This window comes from Prinia subflava, chromosome 1, assembly GCF_021018805.1.
Source record: "Prinia subflava isolate CZ2003 ecotype Zambia chromosome 1, Cam_Psub_1.2, whole genome shotgun sequence".
NCBI classification, from domain to species: Eukaryota; Metazoa; Chordata; class Aves; order Passeriformes; family Cisticolidae; genus Prinia; species Prinia subflava.
In genome coordinates this window covers 85,208,064-85,230,237 of record NC_086247.1, presented here as the reverse complement: position 1 = coordinate 85,230,237, position 22,174 = coordinate 85,208,064, and the positions used below count along the sequence as shown (strand labels likewise).

Here is a 22,174-nt window from a genome sequence, read left to right as displayed (position 1 = left end):
CATGCAGATTCACACTGTGCACATGTGCAGCCTCCCAAAACTCCCTGTTCTGCTGGGGGTGTCCATCAGGGTCTCTCTACACTGAGTTGGCCCATTTCAATTTTTGTTTTAAGGATGGGAGATGTTTGCTGAGGCAATAAACACACACTTGCTTAGTTGAGAGGGAGTGTGTCAGAGCCTTTGGTCTGCTCCAGAGCCACGAAAATCTGGTTGCATTTGTTCAAAAAAAGTGGATGAGGGAGGTGGGAGGCAACACCCTGTATGTCTCATTACAACCTTTTCCATAACAGGTTTAGGTGGGTTTGTGAGCCAAGTTGCCAAAACTAAGATCAGGCATGCCTTTAAGTGCTTTGTGCTGCATTGGTACTCTCAGTGCAATGCCCTTTTCAGCCTTTCTGACTCCACTCTTTTCCTTGTGAGAAGAGGAGGGAAAGGCAGCCTTGAACTTCAGAGCAGCTCTCCTCACTCTTGACCATGGCCACCTCTTCCTTAGAAGAATTAGATATTGTTTGGAGAGAAGCAGTGACCCTCCTTATTACGAAATGTGTCACAACATCTTGCATGTTTTAATTCAGCATAATTTGGGTGTAATTGGAAAATGAAATCAGAATTTGAAAATGGTGAGAGAGAGAGTGGGATATTCTCCACCAGCCACAAACCTGCAGCAGACCTTGAAGCTCTCCTTATTTGACCCCTCCTCTGAACTCTGGAGTGTCACCTGGGAAGTGACAGAATCCTGGTGGGAAATAGCCAGCAGGGCTGTGCCCAGCTTGTGCTGATGCCCTTCCCCTTGCTGCCCAGTGCTGCTGTGTGCTCTTGTGTGGTTAGGATTGGTGGCTAGTGTGACACATGGACCATCAGCTCATGGTTTTGGAGAGGAATAGGTATCCCACCAGCCTGACAGCACTGATGCCCAGATTTTGCTCTCTAACCCAAGCTTCTGTTAGCCATTCCCTTAGGGCTGCAGAAGGAGGGCATTTTCTCTTCTCCCCTTTCATTAACAACAAAGAGGCCTTTGTGTTAATCCCAGTGGTAATTCTGGAGCTTTTAAATATGCTTTACTGCTGGTTTGTTATCACTGTCTCATTAGCATGCTGTCCTCCAGCTGAGATGTGCCTGGAAACAGCATGTCCTATCTGGTGGCCAGGGAAAGATGTGATGGTTTTGGCATGGGAAAGAATTGGGAACCAGAGGGCGGGCCTAGGGTGGCATGTGGGATTTATCCTTTTTTTTTTTTTTTTTTTCCTTTCAGATAAATTAACATATAAAAACCATATGTTCTTGTTTTCTTCCCCTTTCTCATTTTTATCTTTCTCTGACTTCCATGATCTTGGATCCAGTGATTGGAAAATACAGTCAACTTCCAGACTCAGGTATGGTTTACAGATAAATCTGCATCATGTGGGAAGCACTCCCCCAGGAACAGGTAGATCCAAAAGGCCTGGGCCAAAGCACCCAGAGCACAGCTGCTGCCACAAAGGTGCAGGGGGAAAGTTCCTTTCTGTGCAGTGCCTTGAGACCCCACTCACAGGCAGGCCTGCTCATTTATGTGCAACCTCTTCATGTAGCATCCCTTCCACACAGGCTCACCTCTGCATGTCAAGAGAGTGTGCAGAGGTCCCCCAGGGTTTGACACACAGGTAAGGCTTTCTCAGAAAGTCTCCTTCTGAGAAGCAGCATTCCCAGTTCAGGAATCTTGGATTTTTTTTCCCAGAAGAGAAAAGGAGACAAAAACACTTTAAGGATGCTTATGACAAGGAGACTTAAACACCTTAAAAAATATTTCCCCAAGCTGAAGTACTGTAAGAGCAAGGCAGTCACAAACTACAGAGAAACAAAATTTACCTTTGTGTGTCAGATTTGATGGACCTGTCCTTACCCAGCTTTTCCAAGGTCTGTTCTGCTGAGCACTCCTGACTCCCTGGGAGGGCCAATTGTGTAGCCTCACCCGCTGTGCAAGAGTGGCCAGAGACCCATGGTTTGCAAGGTGCTGTGCCCACATCCTCATCAGCTGGCAGAATTTGCTCCCTCCCCCAGACTTGGGGTGCATTGCAGGAAAGAGCTTACCCCTGAGCAGACTGTAGCATGTTTCAGAAGATGTAACCAAAGAGCTCCCAAATACCTTTTGCTTTTCTGACAGCTGATAAATTCAGCCAGAGCAAAAGCAGGTGTTAATTTTCATTGGATCCAGCCCAGGCAGTATGCCTGCTTGGGACTGCACAGAACAGTTCTTTCCTCAGGCAGACCTTGGGATATGTGTGTAGAAAGGTGAAGGAGCACTGGCTGCAAAGTTTTAGCCCTTGCCCCCGTGCTCCTGTCAGGCATGGTGTGCTCCCCTTGTATGGTGCAATAGCGTCTGTGAGTGATGTGGCCTCCTCACTGGCCAGGACAGGCCACGTGAGCTTGTACAACCCGGGTCAGAGAAGGTGGTGAGCAGGGATCAAGTGAGAAATGTACTGTCATCATGGCCAGAGACAGTTTCCTCGAGCTTTGTTTAGATTTACTGGCGTTTCTGCAAGTGCTTGATAGACGCTGTTTGCTCCGGAAACCTTGCTGCCATCCAGCCGTGAAATGATTGAGCAAACAGCCCTGCCTTGAGGGAGTGCTTCACCCCGTCCTTGGCATCGCCTGCTCTCGCCCAGAGTTGTCAAGCTGGGAGTTACAGCAGAGTTTGCAGACTGATTACATGCAGAGGCTTAGCACAAAGATGGAAGCACTTCTAGTTCTTTCCTCTCTTGTCCTGGAGCCTCTTCAGGGTCCAAGCTCCACTCCACAAGATATTTGGCAGCTTGAGGAATTCTGCCTGTCTCCACTTGTCTCTCAAACTTGAGAGGGAAGAGGCTGGTGACTAAAAGACCACCCAAAGACTTGTTTTTTCGTGGGTTTTACCTTTTCTATGGTGACTGATCATAAAAAAAAATCAGATCATTTTTTTGCCATGACATTATGGTTTTTTTTATGTGTGTTTGTATCTCAGGTGCTTGGGGAATGGATTTTATAAATACTAATTTTAAATTAGTACTACAAAATTACTCGAATTCTTGTTGAGGGAGAAGAGTAATATAAACTTCTTTAATTGTTTTCTTCCTTAGAAGTTTGACCTCATTCTTACATTTTATGAACACACGTGTCTTGCCAGGTATGAGTGACAGCGTCAAAGACAAATTCTCTGTTGCGTTTTCCATCGTGGGTATGTTTTCTTCGCATGCTGTTGGAAGCCTCAGCGTGTTCTTCTGTGCTGAAATCACACCCACAGTAATCAGGTGAGACTGTGGAGCCCCCCTGAAAAGATGGGCATAACATTATACTCATTTAATTGATAATGGGCTGTGTAACTTAACACATTGTGTGGGAGGGGAAGACCCACGTAATTGGAGACCTCACAGCAACTTTAGGGCCGCTTTTCACAGTAGCTGCAGTCAGCCTGTGCCAGTAAATGCATGTCTCTGTATAGAGAGGCTTTGTTTTCCATGGCTCCACCTTGTGTCCCATCGTGGTGATGATCAGCAGGCCTGGCAGCACATGAATTGCAGCTTGGTAGGGTCTTGAATACCCAGCTGAACCAGTTTGTGTGGTTGAACATTGTCATTGCTTTGCCGACTCTGCAGGATTTGTTCAAGCAGCGATCGGGTGAGTCTGCATCTTGATATTAAAGGAGAAATTTAGGAGACTGTGCAGAGGAGGACATAGGTGCCAGCAATCCCTGCCTCCACATGGCAGGTTAACCAGGACAGCTGCAGGTGTGCTTCAGTGGAAGGGAGGTGTTGAAACATGTGGTGTAAATGCTTTTGGTGCATAGAGGTCCTCTGCAAGCCTGCCTCTCTGCCTTTATTGCAGATAAAGCTGTCTTTCTCTTCACATACAGACCTAGCTTAGCAGAGGCTCAAGGTTTTTCTAAAGAGGAGCACTTTCATCCTGGGAAATAGGAGAAATCAGACAAATGATCTTTGTTGGAGAGTTTCCCATAACACATCTTTGCATGGTCTGGGGTTTGGATCATTTTATACACGCACTGTTATCTTTCACAGCACAAAGGTTGTGCTTCTGTGTTGTGGATTATGCTTTCAGCAATGCCACAGCAATTCAGGAGTTTGCTCTGACTTCACTGAATTTCCCGGGAATGTAGGTCATGTGGGTGGGAGAGAGAGAGAGAGAGTGGAGGAAAGAGGATACTTTTTTATTTGTCTCCTCCAAATTATATGCCTTTTCAATAACTTTGCAAAAGTATTATTGCAAAACTGTCATCTGAGTAGCCAGAGTCTCCTTGCTGCATGGTCTTTTTTTTCAGGCTATGTAAATTTGTGAATGCATTTTGTGGATAACATTATTTCCACAGGAAAAGGCAGATTGAGAAGTGAGAAGTGAGATTACACAGCAGCCTGAAACACTAACAGTTCTTTGTTTGTGTCAATCAGTTTGGTGGTTTTATGCCTTTTTAATTTTCTCCTTGTCTGTTTGAAAGACACACAGATAAGGAATTGACCATGCCAGAGGAGAATCTGCCAAGTAGGGTCAGATGTGCAGTCTGAACATAGCAAGCTTTTTTCCTTTAAGTCACTTATGTTGCTGCCAGGAAGGGGACAAAATCCTGGCTGGGAGCCGAAATTCTGCTTCCCCTGACTCTGCTGGGTGACATTAGGTGAATGACAACAGCTAGATATGCCTCAGGGTCCCTGTTTATTTATAGAAATGATGACACTCTGCACTGCTTTGTGATCCTACCACCACAATAAGATCTGCTCAGCATTGTAACTAGGAGGTGTAGCTCAGGACAGTGCATAAATCTGTCTCAGACCAGAGGTGTGCTTAAGCTGCCTTCTCTCTTGCATTTTGGTGGGGTCTGGCTATTCCATCATAATCTGCTCTCCAAAATGCCACCCTGGATGCCTTTTGGGGGTTGGAACTAGATGATCTTTAAGGTCCCTTCTGAACCAAACTACTGCATGATACCAGTATGCTTTTGGTTTGATCTCAAGGAACCTTAAGGAAGGCAAAGAGAGCACCGGGGTTGTCTCTGGGGTTTCCGTGTTTAAATCCATTATCTGTCAATCCCTGAAAGCAGAAAGCAGCACTGCCATTAGCTGGGGTAACAGTGGCATGATAGCAAACCCACAGCACCCATCCATCTCTGCTGCTGTGGTGTTGAGATGAGCAGTTCCAGGAGGAGAGCAGCCAGATCTTCATCACCAAGAGGTGACACGTGCTCCAGCAACATGTGTTCCACACTGTCATGTGTCACAGAGGGGTCCTTTGGATCTCTGCACTGCACCCCAGGCTCCTGGCAGTAGGCAGGGGGGCTTCATCAGGAGTACACTTCTTTGTACCCAGGACTTCAGTGCAGGCCTCCATCCAAATGCTGAATTAAAGCACCAGGTGTCACTGATAATCCATATGGAATAATCTTCACACCACTACAGCCTGCATGTCTACTAAATAGGAATAGGCTGAACAAAATACAGCCTGTCCTTTCCTCATCCTCCACATACTCAGTTACTGTCAAGTGGAAGATGGTTCTGGCTTTTTCTCTCAGTGTCCTGCTTTTGTGCCCACACAGCCAGAGTGGACAGTGATGGCTGAATTCAAGTCTTTTCCCATCAGTAGCTGCCTCAAGCCAAATTTCCAGTTGCTGAGGAAACTTCCCTGTCTGACCTAACAGGAGCCACTTGGCAGTCACATTCACATGGAGGGTCTGCACCAGTTCACAGCCTCTCGTCTTGGGGTCCTGCACCCCAGAGCTGAATCTGCAGCTGACACCACATCTTGCCCAGCCAGCTACCTGCACTGAATGTATTCCTCAACACAGTGGGATGCAGGGCTGTTTACTGGGACCTGAATAAGGCCTGGCTTCTTCTTAAAGGTGATGCTTGCTCCATGAAGCCAAGGGTATCCTTGAATTTCTGGCGTAGGACTGAGTGCACAAGATGTCCCTTATGTACAGGCAGGGAAAAGCTGTGGAGGTTTTGAGGGACTGACTTTGAGAAGTGGCTGAGCTGGAAAACCTGGTCTGATTTCAGTGCTGGCCCTGCTTTGTGCAGGAGGCAGGACCAGGTGCTCTCCCAAAGCCTTCTTTAGCCTGGGCATCTCTGGCTTGCCTGTACTCTGAGCCATGTTGTGTGTTGGCCCATTTGCTCAATGCAGACATGGCTGTCTGAAGACAGGATTAACAATTCTCTGCTCTCCTGAGGAGTGCTGAGAAAGACAAGACCCTTCCCTTAGTGAGGATGTCTTGCTGCTCTCTCCAAACACTGAGGTAGCAGGCAAGGAAATTTCCAGCATCTGAACAAGCAGTACCTTTCTGAGGACAAAATTTTGAACCAAGGTCCCTTTGAGGTTTGCCCATGTTAGGACCATAAACACCATGCAAACCATCCCTCCCCGGTGCCAGTGGGTGAGCAGGGGTTGGGAAAGTGGCCCTGATCAATCATCCATGGGGTGATGCCATAGGAAGGCCCCTCACAGCAGCCCCTGGCAGGCAGAGGTGTGAGGGAGAAAGCTGGGACTCGCTGTGGGTGCCAGCAGCCCTCGCACTCCCTCTCCAGGCTCCACTCTGCAGCTGGAGAGTGTTTGAAGAACAGACACTGGCCCCTGCCATGGAATTCCTCCTGCTGAGGAGGAGCAATGCCCCAAAGCACTCAGAAGGTTTTTCTTTTCCACCTGCTGCCCCATGTCACCTGCAAAAACAGCATGAATCATGAGGGTGCTGCCTCTCTTGCACTGTAACTGGTTTCCTGATATGCATGGAAGCAAAAATATTCCTGACAGTATTTTCAGTTTTCTCTTTTCTTCTTCCCTTCACATTTTCACATATGCAGTGTAGTTAAACCTTAAAGAAACTCCTTTTAGGACGCACACCAAAATGTACTTTCAAGCCTCCTTCTGCCAGGTTTTGATGGCACTGAAAAAAGTAATGCCTACTCTAATTACTGACGTCATATGGAAAACTCTTTTTCCTCCCTGCAAATCTGAAGCCACTTGACCCATAAATGACAGAGCCGTCTTTGTTGTTGCCTTTTCCCGTTTCCTTTCAGCTTGCTTGATGTTCTTCTACAGCAGCATTTAAAACTCACCTCAGGTCCTTCTCAGGGGGGCTGAGATACAATTTAGCCATTGCAATCACTGATGTAAGTGAGCCAGGCTTTTGTTGCTCCAGAGCCAGCTTGGAGAGAGATTTGCCGTGCATTTGGGACTGGTTGTGTTGATTACTCATGTGAGTGTATTAATGAAGTTGCAGGGAGGCCAGTTGCACAATAGTTGCATTCAGCTGGGTTTCTAAATTGCCATCGGAAAGCTGGCAGGTTTTTAAAAAGGGCTTTTGCAGCATTTGGGGAAGTCACTGTAGTCTGTGAAAGATGCTGTGCTGAGTCTGAAGAACTGGAACATACATATGTGAATTTTTGATCCAGTCAGTGTCCCAAGAGCATCTTTTGAAACCTATGTTTGCCGTCCTTCAGCTGTCAAGTAAGCAGCAGTGGATTTTGAAAGGATTGGGTGAAGATTCGCTTTAACACTGTGGCTGGCTGAGTGAATTTGGCATTTGTAGGTTTATTTGTACAGTGATTTCTAGGATGCTTAATAGTCAGGGAAACTGTTTGTTTTCCCAAGTATTTGACATAAAACAGTCTATTTGCCTTCTGCAAGTCATCTTCTGTAAGGGCCAGTTTTTGTTGATAGTGACAGTTCTGCATTGGGTCAGGAAGTGAACACCTGAGCCCCTATGATCTCCAGAGAGTTTGGGAATAGATGACACCTCCCAGAGGAAGTGTAGGAAGTGTGTTGCCCTCACAGGCTTGGTAGGGAAGCAGGGTGCCAGTGATTAAACTCTCAGGGAGGTCTCCCTCTGCAGGCAGCAGAGTCTTTGGAAAGTGAAGGACGAGCTGTCACTCTCACAGATTTTGTTAAAATGAATCATTTGAGGATGACACTCTGCTGGCAGGAGACCTCAGTCGTGCCACAGCAGGAGGGAATGGCCTGCCCCAAAGAAACACCTGCAGTGCCACTTCTGTGTGGGCACTGAGCAGAGACAGACCCAGGACTGTGAGCTGTGCCAGGCCTCCTGCACCAGGGCCTGGAGAGATGCTGATGAGCAACACAAGGAATTGCAAGAGAGCTTGCTTGCATAGCCACACATCAGGAGATAGCACTGAACTGGCTTTTCACAAGCAGCTTCTGTGAAGGAAGATGAGTCTATTTTCACACTCTTTTTTTTTTCCTGAAAATGATATATTTTATTACATCTCCAATGTGTTGAGAAGTTCTAGCCATAACACGATTTTATGTAGAAAATATTCCACCAGTGTTTGGTATAATGGATCAAGGCAGTGGCTTGTAAAGTCTAATCTCCTGCCTCCACTGCTGAATGGTGCCAGATACTGTGGAGGCAGCCAAAATTGACTTCTGCACTTACTGTTCCTTGGTGTGCCTTGTCTAAGAGAAGGGTGGCATGCTAAGCAAAATCTGGTTTTCCCTCACTGAATGTGGGAATACTTGGAACTGGAAGTACTTTAGAGTGCTGTCTACACGCTCACACGGTAAAGCTTCTCTTCTTCTTATGTGGGGGCAGTTAAATGGGTGTGAAATGATACTTGAGTGTCATCATTACCCCCTCTGCTTGTGTTTGCAGGGGAGGAGGGCTGGGGCTGGTCCTGGCCAGCGCGGGCTTCGGCCGCCTCACCGCCCCCATCATGGAGCTCCACAACCAGAAAGGCTACTTCCTGCACCACGTCATCTTCGCCTGCTGCACACTCATCTGCATCATCTGCATCCTGCTGCTGCCCGAGAGCAAGAACCAGAACCTGCCCGAGAACATCCCGGATGGGGAACATTACACCCGGCAGCCCCTCCTGCCGCACAAGAAGGGGGAGCAGCCCCTGCTCCTGACAAACTCTGAACTCAAGGATTACTCTGGCCTCCATGACTCGGCAGCTGTGAGTGACGGCATCTCGGAGAACACCACTGCCAACGGGATGAAGTCGATGTAACTGGGTGGATTTTTTTCCCTTCTTTTTTTTTTTAATTATTTTATTTCCCCTTCTTATAATTCTTCTCTTCCTTTTGTATTTTATTTGATGCTGTTGTGCGGGAGGAGTAGCACTTTGGGCAAAGGTGTTTTGCACAGATTTTACAAACCAGTGATGGAGCAGACACAAACTGAGAAGAATCCAACTTGGCTACTAAAGCAAATTTTGGCATCTTCAATGGTTGTGCAGATTACTCTTGAAAAGTTTTGGGGGAAAAGACTCTTTTGAGAAAAGACCTGGCTGGCAGTAGCCCTTCAGAACTCTTTTTTTCCTGCCATTAAATATGTATATTTATTTTGATTTATTCTCAAGAAGCACTTTATTTCCTTTTTCTTTCATAGATCACAAAAATGAAGCCATCTTATAAGAGGTGCAGCCATTCCAAGAAAGAAACCGTGGGGGGAGGGGGAGTGTTGTTTTCTGTTTTGTTTTTGTGTTTCTTTAAAGGAAAGAGGGATTTACTGCAAAGTTGAATTGACTTAAACTTAGACTTGTGCAACATTCTTCTGCCTGTCTAGGAAGTCCAAGTGCCCAGATTGCCTGCTGTGTTTGTATACACTAAAAAAAAAAGGAGAAAAAAAGAAGAAAAAGCAAAGCAAAACCTGTTGTGACTCAAACTCTGACTGCATTTTATGCAGCTTATATTTGTCTTTATAGCCCATGTGCACTTAAAAGTTACTTTCTAAATTAGTCTTTTTTTGTTTTCACTGAATGCATTGGAGAAAATCCTGCCCAAACAAGCTGATTTTTCAATGAGAATCAGCTTTCTGCATCTTAAGAGTATATTAATATATTTTAGGTGGTTGCCATTGGTCCTTAATAGTAATGTAGATGATGCAAATGATTTGACTAATGATGCAAAAATTAAGTTTGCCTAGAATGGCTATAATTATCAGGAGGCCCAGGATCTCTGACTGCTCCAGGAAAAAAGCACAGACCAGCAGTGATAAATAGTAAGGAGCATGGGCAATGACCTATACCTTCATTCCAAAAGGAAGCATAGGTGGAATTTCTGCTCCTGGGAAATGAGTGTCCTGAAATGAGTGTATTGTCTTAAGTGTTTTTAGAACCAGGGTTTAGGTTTTCAGTTTAAGCGTAAGAACTGCTTAAATGACTGTTGGAAAGGAATTAATTGATAGCCTGTGAATAATGATGTACTGAGCTGTCTTGGGCTCTTAGAGATGTGTTCTGGTTTTGACCCAAGAATATACAATGAACTCACCCTTATTTCCCCACTTTCCTGACTGCTCTTGTAAGATCTTAGTTCAGGAAAAAAGTTTACTTAAATTGGACTAATTCTACACAAAGTGAACACCCAGTTTACCTCCTGCTGTGCAGGTGGCACGTTGATAGCGGCCACTTGACTTCTCTCCTCCAGCCCCCAAATTAACTATTTCCTTTGGCCATTGGCTTCTGGTTCTCACTCAAGAGAGTATAGTGAGGACCTAGTTCAATGCAAGGACTTTGTAAACAGCTCTCTTGCATTGTAGTTAACCCTCCTCTCTGTCCCTCCCTCTTCTCCTTTCTCACTCAGGCCATCCATTTGTGATTGCTCGGTAGTGCAGACGTTCAAACAGAGCAGCAGGATGTCAGTGTTGTACTGAGTGTCCATATGATTGCCACTTCATTTGATGTACATCTTGCGTTCATATGCAGGGGGAAGTGCTCATTTGCACTTTCCTCCTCTACCTTCCCTCCCCCTTCCTCCCTTGTTGTATATATTGTCGATTAACTACTGTACCTAACGATTTCCATCCTCCATTGGGCTGCCGGTGTCCTCTTACAGTCCCCAGTAAATCAGAGATCCGTGCTCCCCGGCAGGCCACGCAGTAAAGCAGCACAGCCCCAGACACTGACGGATGCAAGGGGACAGGTAGACCTGCAGAAGCAACAGAGGTGGTTGTGTTCAGAGTAACAATGTTGTCCTAAAGCTGCTAATTTTTACAGAGGATGATGTGGACGTTTGGGTTCTTCTTGAGCCTGGTAAGAAACACTGGACCAGTTGATGGTAGTTTCGCCCAGAGTTACGCTACTGATTTTTTTCACCTTTTGCTAGACTTGCTGTGACAGCAAGAGCCTGATCTTCCCTACACTCAAGTTTTATTGTCAGGCTTGAGTGCGGCCACTTCTTTTTGTTCTGTGCAGAGACCTTTGCAGTCTGTGTTCACCTGAGGAAAGGACCCAGCCCTTCCCCACTCGTGCAGTATTCACACGCCAAATCTGTGCAATACCTTTTACCTTCGATGCGAGATGCTTGTTGCAAGTCACACACGTTCGGGGACGAAAGAAACGGGTTCACAGCAGAAAGCTGAAGAAGCAAAACAAGGCTTCAGGGGAGAGAAAAAGGGCCTGAGAGAGGAGGAGGTGCGAGCGCAGAGGCAGAAGCAGCGTCCTGCCATCCACCATGCCACAGAGCCAGCAGCTCCTTCCTTCGTGGTCTTCTTCGTGGCCCGTGTGCTCAGGCTGCGGTTCAGCTCTTGTAGACCATCCACAAACAGCCTCCAAACCCGGCTGCTTCCAGCACTGTCAGTGGTCCTGGCGAGCTCACCGCTGTTGTCCACAGCGCTTTTTCGTTTCCTATTCTGGTGGTTGCTCTCTGATGACAGACAGGCACAGGGAAAAGAACACTTGTTTAAACATATCAACATTTAGATAGTAAATACACTAGGTGACAGGAACATGCAGCAACCTTTTGGTTTTTTAAGAAAAATATCTTATGAAGTTGATTTGCTACTTTTTTGGTTTTCTGCTTGAAATCAGGTAGTCGGTACTGATCTGCAATGAAGGGAGCCCCAGCTTCTCTAGTCAGTCTGTCCCTCTGCCTCTGCCACAAAATAAAGCAAAAACTAATTTCCTGCCTTGGCAGTTCCAGTTTTGCTCCTTTTCCTGAAAATATGAACACTTCTGTGATGATTATGTTCTTCCACACATGCTCATGGAGTTGGAAAGTTTTCACTTAAATCTACCCTGTGTGGAGGAGCCAGGTACCAGGTGATGCAGCAGGGCAGAAAGGAAGCATGGGGATGCTTGCCCTGCCTTGTCTAGTCCTGCAGCAGGACAGGGCTCTCTGCTGGAGTCCCAGCCTGCTGCACCATTGGCTCCTTGGCCATGTCTCCTCTGCAGCCATCACCAGGAAAGGCTTTTCTCAGGTGGCTTTTTCTGGCTGCCACAATGGGGGAAGCAGTCCAAGCTGTCTTGCCCATTTTGGCCCTTTTTCTGTGAACCTTCAGCAACCTCTAAAGCCCATCAGTAGATTTTTCTTTGGGTTTACCATTTAAGGGCTTTCTCCATCTTTGCAAGTTCAAACAAAAATGTGAAGTGACATTATGCTTGATCTTGGGGGTTTTGTCCCCGTTTTAAGGTTTCAGTACACTTTTGTTGCCAGACACACTGCAAACGGATAATGACAGTCACCTGTTTGCAAGTGTTTTGTGGCCACTCTGAAAGCGGGTTGTGGGGTTTACTTTTGGGTTTCACTGAGCAGGCTTTTTTTGTTGTCGTTCTTTTTAGTGGAAGTATTTTACTTACTATTTTTACTTTTACTATTGCCACTTCCTGGAGCCACACACTTTATTGGTCACCAAATTGGAAGCAGAAGTGCCATTAACTGAACTCTGTGAATGTCAAATCAAGTTGCGCCTGTAGCTGGCACATAAGACAACACTATTGAGTGGGGGGATGATCTCTCCACTGAAACTTTTTTTTAATTTTATTTTTTAAGAAAAAAATGAAATTACAAACCTCATTTTAAATGTATTGTGTAAAATGTTTTGGGAAAGGATTATGGTGTGTTTTGTCTAGTGGGCGAGATCTCCCTCCCCATTTCAGTTTCTGATGAAGTTTTAAAGAATCGTGTTACTGTATGTTTTGATCATGAATAGTCTGGTGGTGCTTCCTCATAGCACAAGCTTAAATCAAGTACTGAAAACAGTCTTACAAGCTAAATGTCTGCATGATGTTACATCTGTTCTACCTACTGAGAACTTTGTATGTAAATGTACAGAATAAAATGACGTTGTCCCATCAGTTTGCTCTCCTTGGTCTGGTTCCCTTGCAGGGACTTCTCAAACATCCAGCAGCAGCTGATGCCTCAGCAAATAGCCCTACCCTGCTCTACAGAATGAGCTGTTTGGAAATCAGGCTAATGAAAACAGCACATTGATTTGCAGCTCTAATTGTCTTTTATAGTCAATTGCAGAAGCACAGTTGACTGTTTCCTGGGTAGTGTAAATTATAAAGAAAATACCCTTCAACAGTTGCTTTTTGCTATTCTGATCTTGAACTGCGGCCAAGGACAGCTGTTCCCACCAGGTAAGGAGGGGCCCTCTGCACCCACACCAGATCTGAGACATGGAAGCTTCTGGGTGTTCAAACCCTTTTGGACTAGAGACTCAGCAGCTGTGCCTTCTACACCAGCAGCCTCTCAGTTACAGTTTTTAATTGCTGTGGCACCACAGCAAGGTAAATTCATCACTTTTCTGTAGGTGCTTAGGACAGTTGTCTAGAAGCAGCACTGGTAGTTTAATTTTGGTTTGTATCAGAAGCTGATGATTAAGCTCAAGTCAGGGCTCAACTAGGAATGAAAAAAAAAACCAAAAAGAACCAACCCAAATCAACAAAACCCACCAAAATCTGGAAAACCTGGAAAGTTAACTCCTAGCTGCCATCTCGTTAGACAAAACAGTCCCTGGATCTGCCTCTGAAAGGATACCCTACCTGAAGGCAAGTCCAGAGATGTAGCAGCAGGATGCTTTTCACTGGTGGTCATGGTAGTAGACCTCTCTGATTTTATGTGTATGCTCAATTTACATTGTGATGCTCTTCTACCAGCCTGACAGATTTATCTATTGCTCCAGAACTCGGCTTGTGCTTTTTCCTTCTATGTAGACCTCAGGGATGCAAAAATAACCCTTTGTGAAATCCATTCTAGTGTTCTTAGTGTCCAAGGAATGGAAGAAATCCATTGTTTAGCACCAGTACTACAACCAAGAGGGGCTAAAAGTACCACTCATGTCACAGCTTTACCATACAAAAATGTGGGGTTTCTTTATTTGAACACTAAAAGCTGCTACTATGTTCAGTGCTAGTACACAGTAGATTAATTGTGCAGATAGCATTTGGATTTGCCATCAGATCCCAGTACTGTGTGGAAGCCAGATATCACATGCACTTTTTCAATGATGTTCATCCATTGCACCATCCATTTGATATCCTACTTGGCAGGGTAGCAAAAAAAATTGCTTTGAAAATTCAAATTCTATTTGAAAAAAAGAAAATCCAAGTCAAGTGTATTTATATTTAATAACAACCACAAATTCAATCAAAATAATACAAAAGAAACATACTAACTTAATGTCAGTGAGAAAATTGCAATCAGTTTTTCTGAAACCAAATCTTCATCTTCTTTTACAATGATGCACAATCAGAACTTCTCTGGAAAAGCTGTCATTTCTTCTTTGATCCTGTTCTCTATGAGTAAGGTGAAATTGCTGTCTGTGTTTTGAAGATTGTAGCTGACAAATATCTGCTTTTTGGTCTTGCTGGCTAAAACACAAAATAGAGTATTCAGGCAGAGTTTATTCTTATACAAAAGTGATGATGGTATTTGAGCAAGCCTCTTAAAAAGCCACATCATGCAGACTTCTAAGACGTTCTCTCACTCCTGCTGTGCTGGGTGCAGTTATAAAAGAACAGCAGAACAAGTCCCTGACTAGAGAGTTGAGCAAGATTTTGCACATCACAGAAGGGAACAATATAAGACTGCTGGCTGTCAACTAGTTTTTGACCTGATGCAAGACACCATTAGTCACTAGAAAGCCCTGCAGTGCTTGCAATGGATTTTTGGACACTTCTTAAATATCTTACATTGTAAGTGAAACCACAGACCGTACCAGACTCTTAGCACTGAATTCAGCCTTAAAAGGCCCCAAAAAGCTTTGCACTAGTTCTGTCTAAGCTTGCTGTCAATTTTGTTTCCTTTAAACTTTTTTCATACAGTGTCCATGAATGCTCCAAGAGGCTGGAGAGCCTTTGCTGAACATGATGAGGCCAAGCACAAGTTCCAGGCTACTGTAATGACAAGTACCTAGAGAGAGGTGCTACAAAATTAAGAGCTGCCTTCCATGACAGAGCTAATTAACAGTGACAAAAAAAAAACCTGTCTAGTGGGACAAGAAGACTTAATTATCAGAGTAGAAGAGATAACACCAAGAAGTGTTTTATAAATAAAATGCCAACCTACTTAGATTTTAGCACAGTCATATAGCAAATTTGTTGTTCTCCTTATATATTACTGAAGCTAAACTTTTTGAAAAATGTAAGCACCGTATAGGAAAAATAGGGACTAAATTTAAATTGAGTTGTGTAAAATAGAAGACAAAAAATAGTATTTGGGTCATGAGATATTCTTGTCCAGGAATGAGCTGGGAGCTAATGATCCCTGACACAAATCAGACTGTTCTGCTGAATATTCAAAAAAACATCTGAAATTTTAAAACTTAAAAATAGAGACACTAAGATTCCTAAGATCTCAATCCTTTCTAAATAGAAAACTAAATAGGTAAATACAGGAAACCCATATATATGGAGGTATGTATAAAATGCAGTTAAACAACTCCTTCAAAGGCATTTTCATTATGCAAATGAATTTTTTATTATTTTCTAACAGATTACCAGCTTCCTGACTCAGTAAGCAGAGCTGCTTTTGAAATGCAAGGACTCATCTGCCCTTTAAGACTTGGCACTACAAAATGCTGATATAATGCAGTGTGGTGCTCTGATTGCAAAAATTAGCACCTGGCACTAGATTTTTGTGGTATAAAGCAGCATGTTTTGTAAGCACTAGTGCTTCATCATCATGCCCTAAATGAATGCAATGCTAATTCTGAACTAATTAATACCATTATCCTAGCTAACAAAACTATACAGTGCACTGCAGTGTCAAAACTCAACTTCTTAATTATGTTTGCCTATAGAGTCTCTGGGCTGCTGTTCCAGTTCCCAGGAACAGTGTGAATCTGGGAGTCCCTGTGGGCTGTGCCAAGGACCTCTGCTCCCAGGGCTGTGCCCCAGCTCTGAGGGGCAGGGGGATCTTTTCTGTCCCTGCTTCCTGAGGATTTAATTGCACATGTGCACTCCTGTGGAAAGGACAGAAGAGGGCAGATCTTATGCCTCCGTGGAAGACCATCTGCAGCTTCAGAATAAAGCAGAAAGCTGCGAAGGACAAGGCTCACCTAAAAAGCCCTCTGGCAGGTCTGCTTCCCATGCAGCCTGGTTAATAACCCCTGTTCCACTGGCCCGTCAAAGTGGAGGAAAAACATCCTTGACAGCCATTGTCTGGGATGTGCTGAGTACCAGGAGAAACTACAGCAGCACAGATCTGCTCCTACAACTTCATGTACAGAGCAAAGGCCCAAACCAAAGCTTGAAGAGGAGCCCAGCAGGAGCAGAAGAGGCAGGGCAAATGTTAGACATGAGTTTGTAGACTATTTATGCTGGAAAAGAAGTGATGAAAGTGACCAGTGCCCAGCTGAGAAATACTCAAAAGAAAAGTCTGAGGTAATCTCCACCAAGAGTCTGCCAATCCCTACAGAAGATTGAAAACATGGCACTAATCATTACTGCAGCCCAAAGCACTGTGATTTCAGGATATGCTTGTGAGGCAGGCACTAATGGACAAGGACTTTCTCAAGAATTGGCCTCCACTATCCTACAGGAAACATTCTTAGAATTTGGGTTTATTGACTTGTGAGATACATGTGCCAAAGCAATCGGGCAGTCCCTGCACCTCATACAAGCACATATAGATAGATATAGAAAGAGGAATTAGAATGAAGCACATGTCTCTTCAGCAACAGAAAAAAATCAGAACTAAGGAAGGAGGTAGAGCAAATACATGAAATGCAGCTGTTGTGGCTAGGACCTCTACCAAACTATAAATAAAACAAAAGGAGAATGTGTGCACTGTGATGCACAGCAGCACTGAAACTCCTGCTCCAGGGCAGGAAACTTTACATTGCAGGAGCACACAGCAGATGATGGAATGCAACTGGCAAGTGTAAGAAATGGAAAGAGTTATGTGCAAATGACATCTCATGCTACTCCTGCTAGTGCCTGTGGGGACGAGAAACTGCACGGAAAAAATGGTGACAAGTCAGACTTGGCTGTGAACAGCATCTCTGCTGTTATAGATTTTGTGGGAGTAACAAAGATTTAAATTCCCAGAGTAAAACTAAACACCAATAACAGCAAAGCTGGGTATTTCTAGCTGAGGTGGAGCACAGATTTCCTTACCAAGGAGGTAAGGAAATCACTCTCCTTTGTGAGACAAAGATACGGGGATTCTTGTTGATGATCTTGCAGATCCACTGGTCTCAGGAGAAATAAATAAATATTTTAAATAGATAAATAAATAAATTTGGACTGAGTGGCCATGAGTTCACCTAAATTGCTGGACTGTCAAAAGCCAGCCTAAAGAGTATGGTGTGAGATTTCAAAAAGATGTATTTCTTTTCCCAGAAGCTCAGGTAAAGAGCAAGCACATTCAAAGCCGTAAGCGTATTATTGACTTTCCCCTTTGAACCAAAGGTGAAAAAGGTCTATAGGCTTTCCTCAAAATAATACACCTTAATCAGGATCACACAAGCAAGAACAGTATATAAATATAATATCAAAGGAGCTGACTGGCAAGGAAACCTGCAACCCAGTGGATAGATGTCATCAATACAGAGGAACATGGACCAAAAGCCTAGCAGGGCCACAGCTGGCTCAGAAGTTCACATGAAATAACAAAAGACACCTAAAGCACACAAAGAAAAAGAAAATAGGGAGCTGCATTGTACTCCAAGGATAAAGAGTAACCTATAGACCAGTACCAAGCAACAGTATCAGTTCTCAGTAACAAAGTATGGGAAATTAGTAATGGAAAGAATAAAAGCACCTTAAGGGAAAAAAAAAAAAAAAAAGAAAAGAAAAAAAAAAGGCAGCAAATCTGAGACAACTCACAAGGAGAAAGAAAAGTCAGGTGACTTAGGCAGCCTCTGACCTAGAATACTGAAAGAACTAATGGAAGAAATGGCAAGTTTTTACAAACTTCAGCTATAAAACATGTAATAAATCTTTTAAGAGTGAAGATAGCAAGCACATGTTAAAAAAAAAAAAAAAACAACAAAAGAAGAGTATGGGAATCACTAAGATAACTTACAGCTATCAGCTGGGCTGCAATCCTACACAGATTAGAGCAAGATTCAGAAGAAATGAGTGACAAGGAGACCAAATAGAAAGTGGAATAAACTACTATACTTAATCCAAAGTAAATCCTCTCTGACTATGCTTTTACTGACTTCCTAAGGATAAGGCACTAATTACGCATAAAGAAGTTGTGTTATACAGTACCCCATAAAATTATTACTTAAAGTGGAAAGGATTGAACTCAGTGTGTAGATAAAATTGTGCCAGCAGGGTCGACTAAAACAGTGTCTACTAAAAGAGAAGTTACTGTGAAAAAGATGCTAATACTGTTTTTCAAAGATCAGTCTTGTGAGCAACCCTTTTTTATATGTGGCCATGGAGGAGAAGCAGGTGTAGATTCACAGAAATGCCTGACAGTACAAACTCAGGTCATACTGTCTGAAATGGTGATCAGCACAGAGATCATTAATAATTCTGTGGCCTTTCCATCTGAAACAGAGGAGACTGAAAGTGAGACTGAGCAGCTCAGCATGCTGTTTTTAAAACCTGGTAACAAGTACATCAGCAGTGCACCAGTTGGAGCTGCACCAGCCACTGGTGGGTGATGGCAAGTAACCAGCATGACACAGCTGCCAGAGCTGTGAAGGTGCTGGGATGCATTAGGCCTTGTATTTTTAATCTTTTTAATATGGACATGGGAGTTTGCAAGGTGTCATTAAGATTCAGGATTTCAGCGACTGCAGTAGCTGCAGCACACTGTGTGTGATGGAAATGGAAGCATCCCGAGCAGCCCACGTTTCAGTGAGAACAAGTCAGTGAGAACAAGTCCAGGCATCTGGGAGACAGCCCTGGACTTCCCCGGCCAGGACTTCTTGGAATGTGGGGACTAAAAGGTGCGAGATGTGATGAGGGCTGGCTTCCCTTCAGGTAAAACGCACGTTCCTGGCATGGCGGCCGCCTCGCCCACCAGCGCAGCAGCGTCACAGCTTTACAGAGGGGAGCTCACTCAAACCCCACCCGACAGGTGCAGCGCCTCGCACCCAAAGCCAGGATAAGCATATCAAATAATTCACCTCTGATAGTGCACAGCGTGCCCAAGGCCGCTGACTCGGGTGCCGCAGACTCGCATAGGGATGAGAAAAAAAAAAAAGCGAATCGGTGGATTGGATGGCAGCTGTCGCAACCTGCAGCAGTGGAGGCTCTGCGGCCGGGGCGGCGCTCAGCGCATCCCCCTGCACCCACCCAGGCCGGGCTGCCGGCCCAGGGCCGCCAGAGAGGCACGGCCCGGTCCCGGCCCGTTCCCGGCGGGAGGCGGCTCCCGCAGCCCGCACCTACCCAAGCGCTGCGCCAGGCAGGAGGAGGCGGTGTCCGAGGGGTCCCCCAGGAGCGAGGCGGCCACCGGGATGCTGTCCTGCAAGCGGAGCACAGCACAGGGCACGGCTCAGTCCCGGCAGCGCGGGTCAGGGCCGGCGGGGCTCCGGGGGAGGGCGGGACCCCGGCGGCGACACTCACACGGGGGCTGCACATGGCGACGGCCAGGCTGGCGAGGGCGGGGGCGGCGCCCACCCAGAGGAAGAGCGAGTCCCGCAGGCGCATGGCGTGGAAGTGCACCCGCTGCTCGCCCAGCTGCCCGCTGAAGTCGTGCAGGGCGATGCCGCCCGCCGCTCCGCCGCCCGCCGCCTCCATCGCCGCCTCTCCAGGCGCGGCCGGGCCCGAGCACGCAAGGCCCGAGCGGGAGGCCGAGCGCGGCCCGCCCCGCGGCCCGGGAGGCGGCGCTCGCTCCTCCGGGAGGCACCGCCCCGTCCGGCGCCCGGGGGTGCGCGCTTCCCGCTCCGCAGGGAACAGCCGGACACGCACACGGACGAGCACAGCGGCGCCCGCAGCCCGCTCCGTGCCCGCCCCTCCCCGGGCTCCCCTCCGTCCGTGCACAGCGCCCCCAGCACGAACACGGGTACACCCCCGGGAGCGCGCCTCCTCCGCGCCCCTGCCTCCTGAACTTGCGCTGCCCCGGTCGGTGCGCACCCGCTCCGTTTCGCACCGTTCCCTTCCCATCCCAAAGACACAGCCCCCTCCCGGTGCGCAGGCAGCCCGCCGGTGCGAACACACCCGCAGCCCCGGTGAGCACCGTGCGCGGCTTCCCGGGGCTCACAGCTCCCCGGGCCTTGCCCCGCTGCCCGCCCGGGACAGGGGTAAAGCGGAGGCAGCCGCAGCGATGGGGGAGCCCCGCTAGGTGGCAGGTGGAGCCCTGCGTGCGGACGCGCCCGGCACACCGGGGGCTCCGAGGAGTCGCTCGAGAGGAGCCCCGCGGGTTCCGACTGAAGGGAAAGGGCCAGCGTGGTGCTGTGCAGCCTCGGGAACGGGGAGGAAGGTCACCGCGACCTTGGCTGCATTCAGCTGTGGAGGTTTTCAGCATTGGAGATCTACAAAGCAAGTGATTCGGGTTTGCATAGCTCTGGAGAATATGGAGCCATGAATAATTAAAAGCCCTGCTTTGGGTGTGAATTTTGTGCTCGTCGCTCTTTCCACCGGAGCACCGCAAAGTCGGTCATTACTGGAGAGGATTTTCGGTAACTGTGCCGTCTGTCGCTGATAAGAATATTGTCGGCTCCCTGACGGCCTTGGGCCCTTTACAATTTGAAACACGTATCTTCACACCACCGGCAGGGCAATCATCTCTGCACAAAGAACAAGCACGTTAAGGGTACAGATTGGCTTTTTAATCAGCATTTGCTCTGCCTCCAGTTTCCTACCTACCGCTAGAAATCAAAATTTCCGTTTCTAAATGGAAGATTTCATTTTCCTGTTGAAGAAACGGGTGGAAGGAAAGGAACCCTTCATCACTTTTGTTCCCTGAGCTGCTCCAGTTCTCCTGGCATCTGCCAAAGGAAAATCCTCAGCCCTGCTAATTTCTGCCCATGTTGCAGCACTGACACTAAATCCCGGGACGCAGCTAAGCCCGGTTAAGCTGCCATACCCCGACATCCCACGGCACAGAATCAGCTTGGAGAGAGGGGGGGGGGGGGGTCGCACACCACCTCCCCTGCCCTACATTTGTCGCTTGCTTCTTGCACAGAGCGTTATGGGATGTGTGGTGTCAGCCCCCCACATGTCTGTCCCCCACCTCGCTGCTGGAACAGCATCAGGCTTGTGCTGGTCCTCCCATGCCCCTCACTCTACAGCCAGTCCCAGCTCTTTCCCTCGGCATGGGTTGGCCTCCCACAAGGTGAGGTACTGCAGAAGGTGACTTTTGTGTTGGGGCTCAAAACCCAGCCTTTTCCTATCCCCACAGCCTGTTGCAAACTGTGAAAACAGACAGCCGAACAGGTGACAAAAGCCACCTTGGAAGGGAGAGAGTGTTGGCTGCACACACCAAACACTTCCCTCTCTCTGCTTGTTGCAGCTGCAGATTCACTCTGCAGCTGGGTAGGAAGGCCTGCCAGCTAAAACAGCCAGGAGCATTGCAGGAATTAAAATCTACTACAGGATAAAATGTCTGCTGAGAGCCACACAGGTGGTGGTGGTGGTGAGATTCCTGTGGTTAGACACAGGTGATGGAGGAATTTGCCCCAGGCTTGCTTGATCAGTGGAGAGAAGAGGAAATATTAGGGCACAGTTCACCTGAGCTGCTTTAGGTCTGTGTTTTGAGAGAGAAGAAACCCTTGTTGCCTGGTTTCCATTAACTTGAAAGGAGGCGAGGGTGAAAGGTAAGGCTTTGCAGACAGATTTATTCATGCAGACAAATCCTTCTCCAAGTGTTCAGAACCAGTTTCTTTGCTATGGTGGGTCAGAGTTGGCTCCTGCAATGGAGTCCTAGTTCCAGCTCAGTGTGTCTTCCCACAAACTAGAATTTTGGGCTTCCTTGTGTGCTAAAACTTTGTTAAAGTCATCTGCTGGACTGAAGTAAGAGTTTTCTTCACTGGTCTTTCCATGTCAGGTGCAAATGTCTGGTGTTGCTTCTAAGGCTGTCT

At 46.6% G+C, this 22,174-nt stretch overlaps 2 protein-coding genes across 5 annotated transcripts in view; one reads left to right on the top strand and one right to left on the bottom strand.

Moving 5' to 3' along the window:
• Positions 1-13,043, top strand: part of SLC22A23 (solute carrier family 22 member 23) — a 110,173-nt gene extending 97,130 nt beyond the window's left edge. For all 3 annotated transcript variants that reach the window (XM_063401506.1, XM_063401516.1, XM_063401496.1), the window contains 3 exons: positions 1,341-1,373; positions 3,140-3,263; positions 8,621-13,043. In XM_063401506.1, coding sequence (XP_063257576.1) covers positions 1,341-1,373; positions 3,140-3,263; positions 8,621-8,978 — 515 coding nt within the window. In that variant the 3' untranslated portion in view covers positions 8,979-13,043. The remainder of the gene's footprint in view (positions 1-1,340; positions 1,374-3,139; positions 3,264-8,620) is intronic.
• On the bottom strand, positions 11,726-20,273 carry PSMG4 (proteasome assembly chaperone 4). Of its 2 annotated transcripts, XR_010080921.1 has the most exons (4): positions 19,719-20,273; positions 19,542-19,617; positions 14,367-14,561; positions 11,726-14,274 (listed from the first exon to the last, which is right to left on the bottom strand). XR_010080921.1 is itself a non-coding variant. In XM_063401540.1 (3 exons), the coding sequence occupies exons 1-3, from the start codon at positions 20,256-20,258 to the stop codon at positions 14,440-14,442; spliced, it is 738 nt and encodes a 245-aa protein (XP_063257610.1). In that variant the 5' UTR covers positions 20,259-20,273; the 3' UTR covers positions 14,300-14,439. The 2 variants fall into 2 exon arrangements, 1 of the variants encoding a protein (XP_063257610.1); XM_063401540.1 differs by lacking the exon at positions 11,726-14,274 and having other exon boundaries at positions 14,300-14,561.
• Between the last annotated feature and the right edge of the window lie 1,901 nt (positions 20,274-22,174).

What these genes read in the sequence shown, in the direction of transcription:
- PSMG4 (XM_063401540.1), bottom strand. Translation starts at nt 20,258, where the DNA reads ATGGGAAGGGAACGGTGCGAAACGGAGCGGGTGCGCACCGACCGGGGC. An exon ending in TCGCCATGTGCAGCCCCCGT is followed by an intron (nt 19,618 to 19,718) that starts GTGAGTGTCGCC and finishes CTCCGCTTGCAG; the next exon opens with GACAGCATCCCGGTGGCCGC. An exon ending in CTGCCTGGCGCAGCGCTTGG is followed by an intron (nt 14,562 to 19,541) that starts GTAGGTGCGGGC and finishes TTTGTGTTTTAG; the next exon opens with CCAGCAAGACCAAAAAGCAG.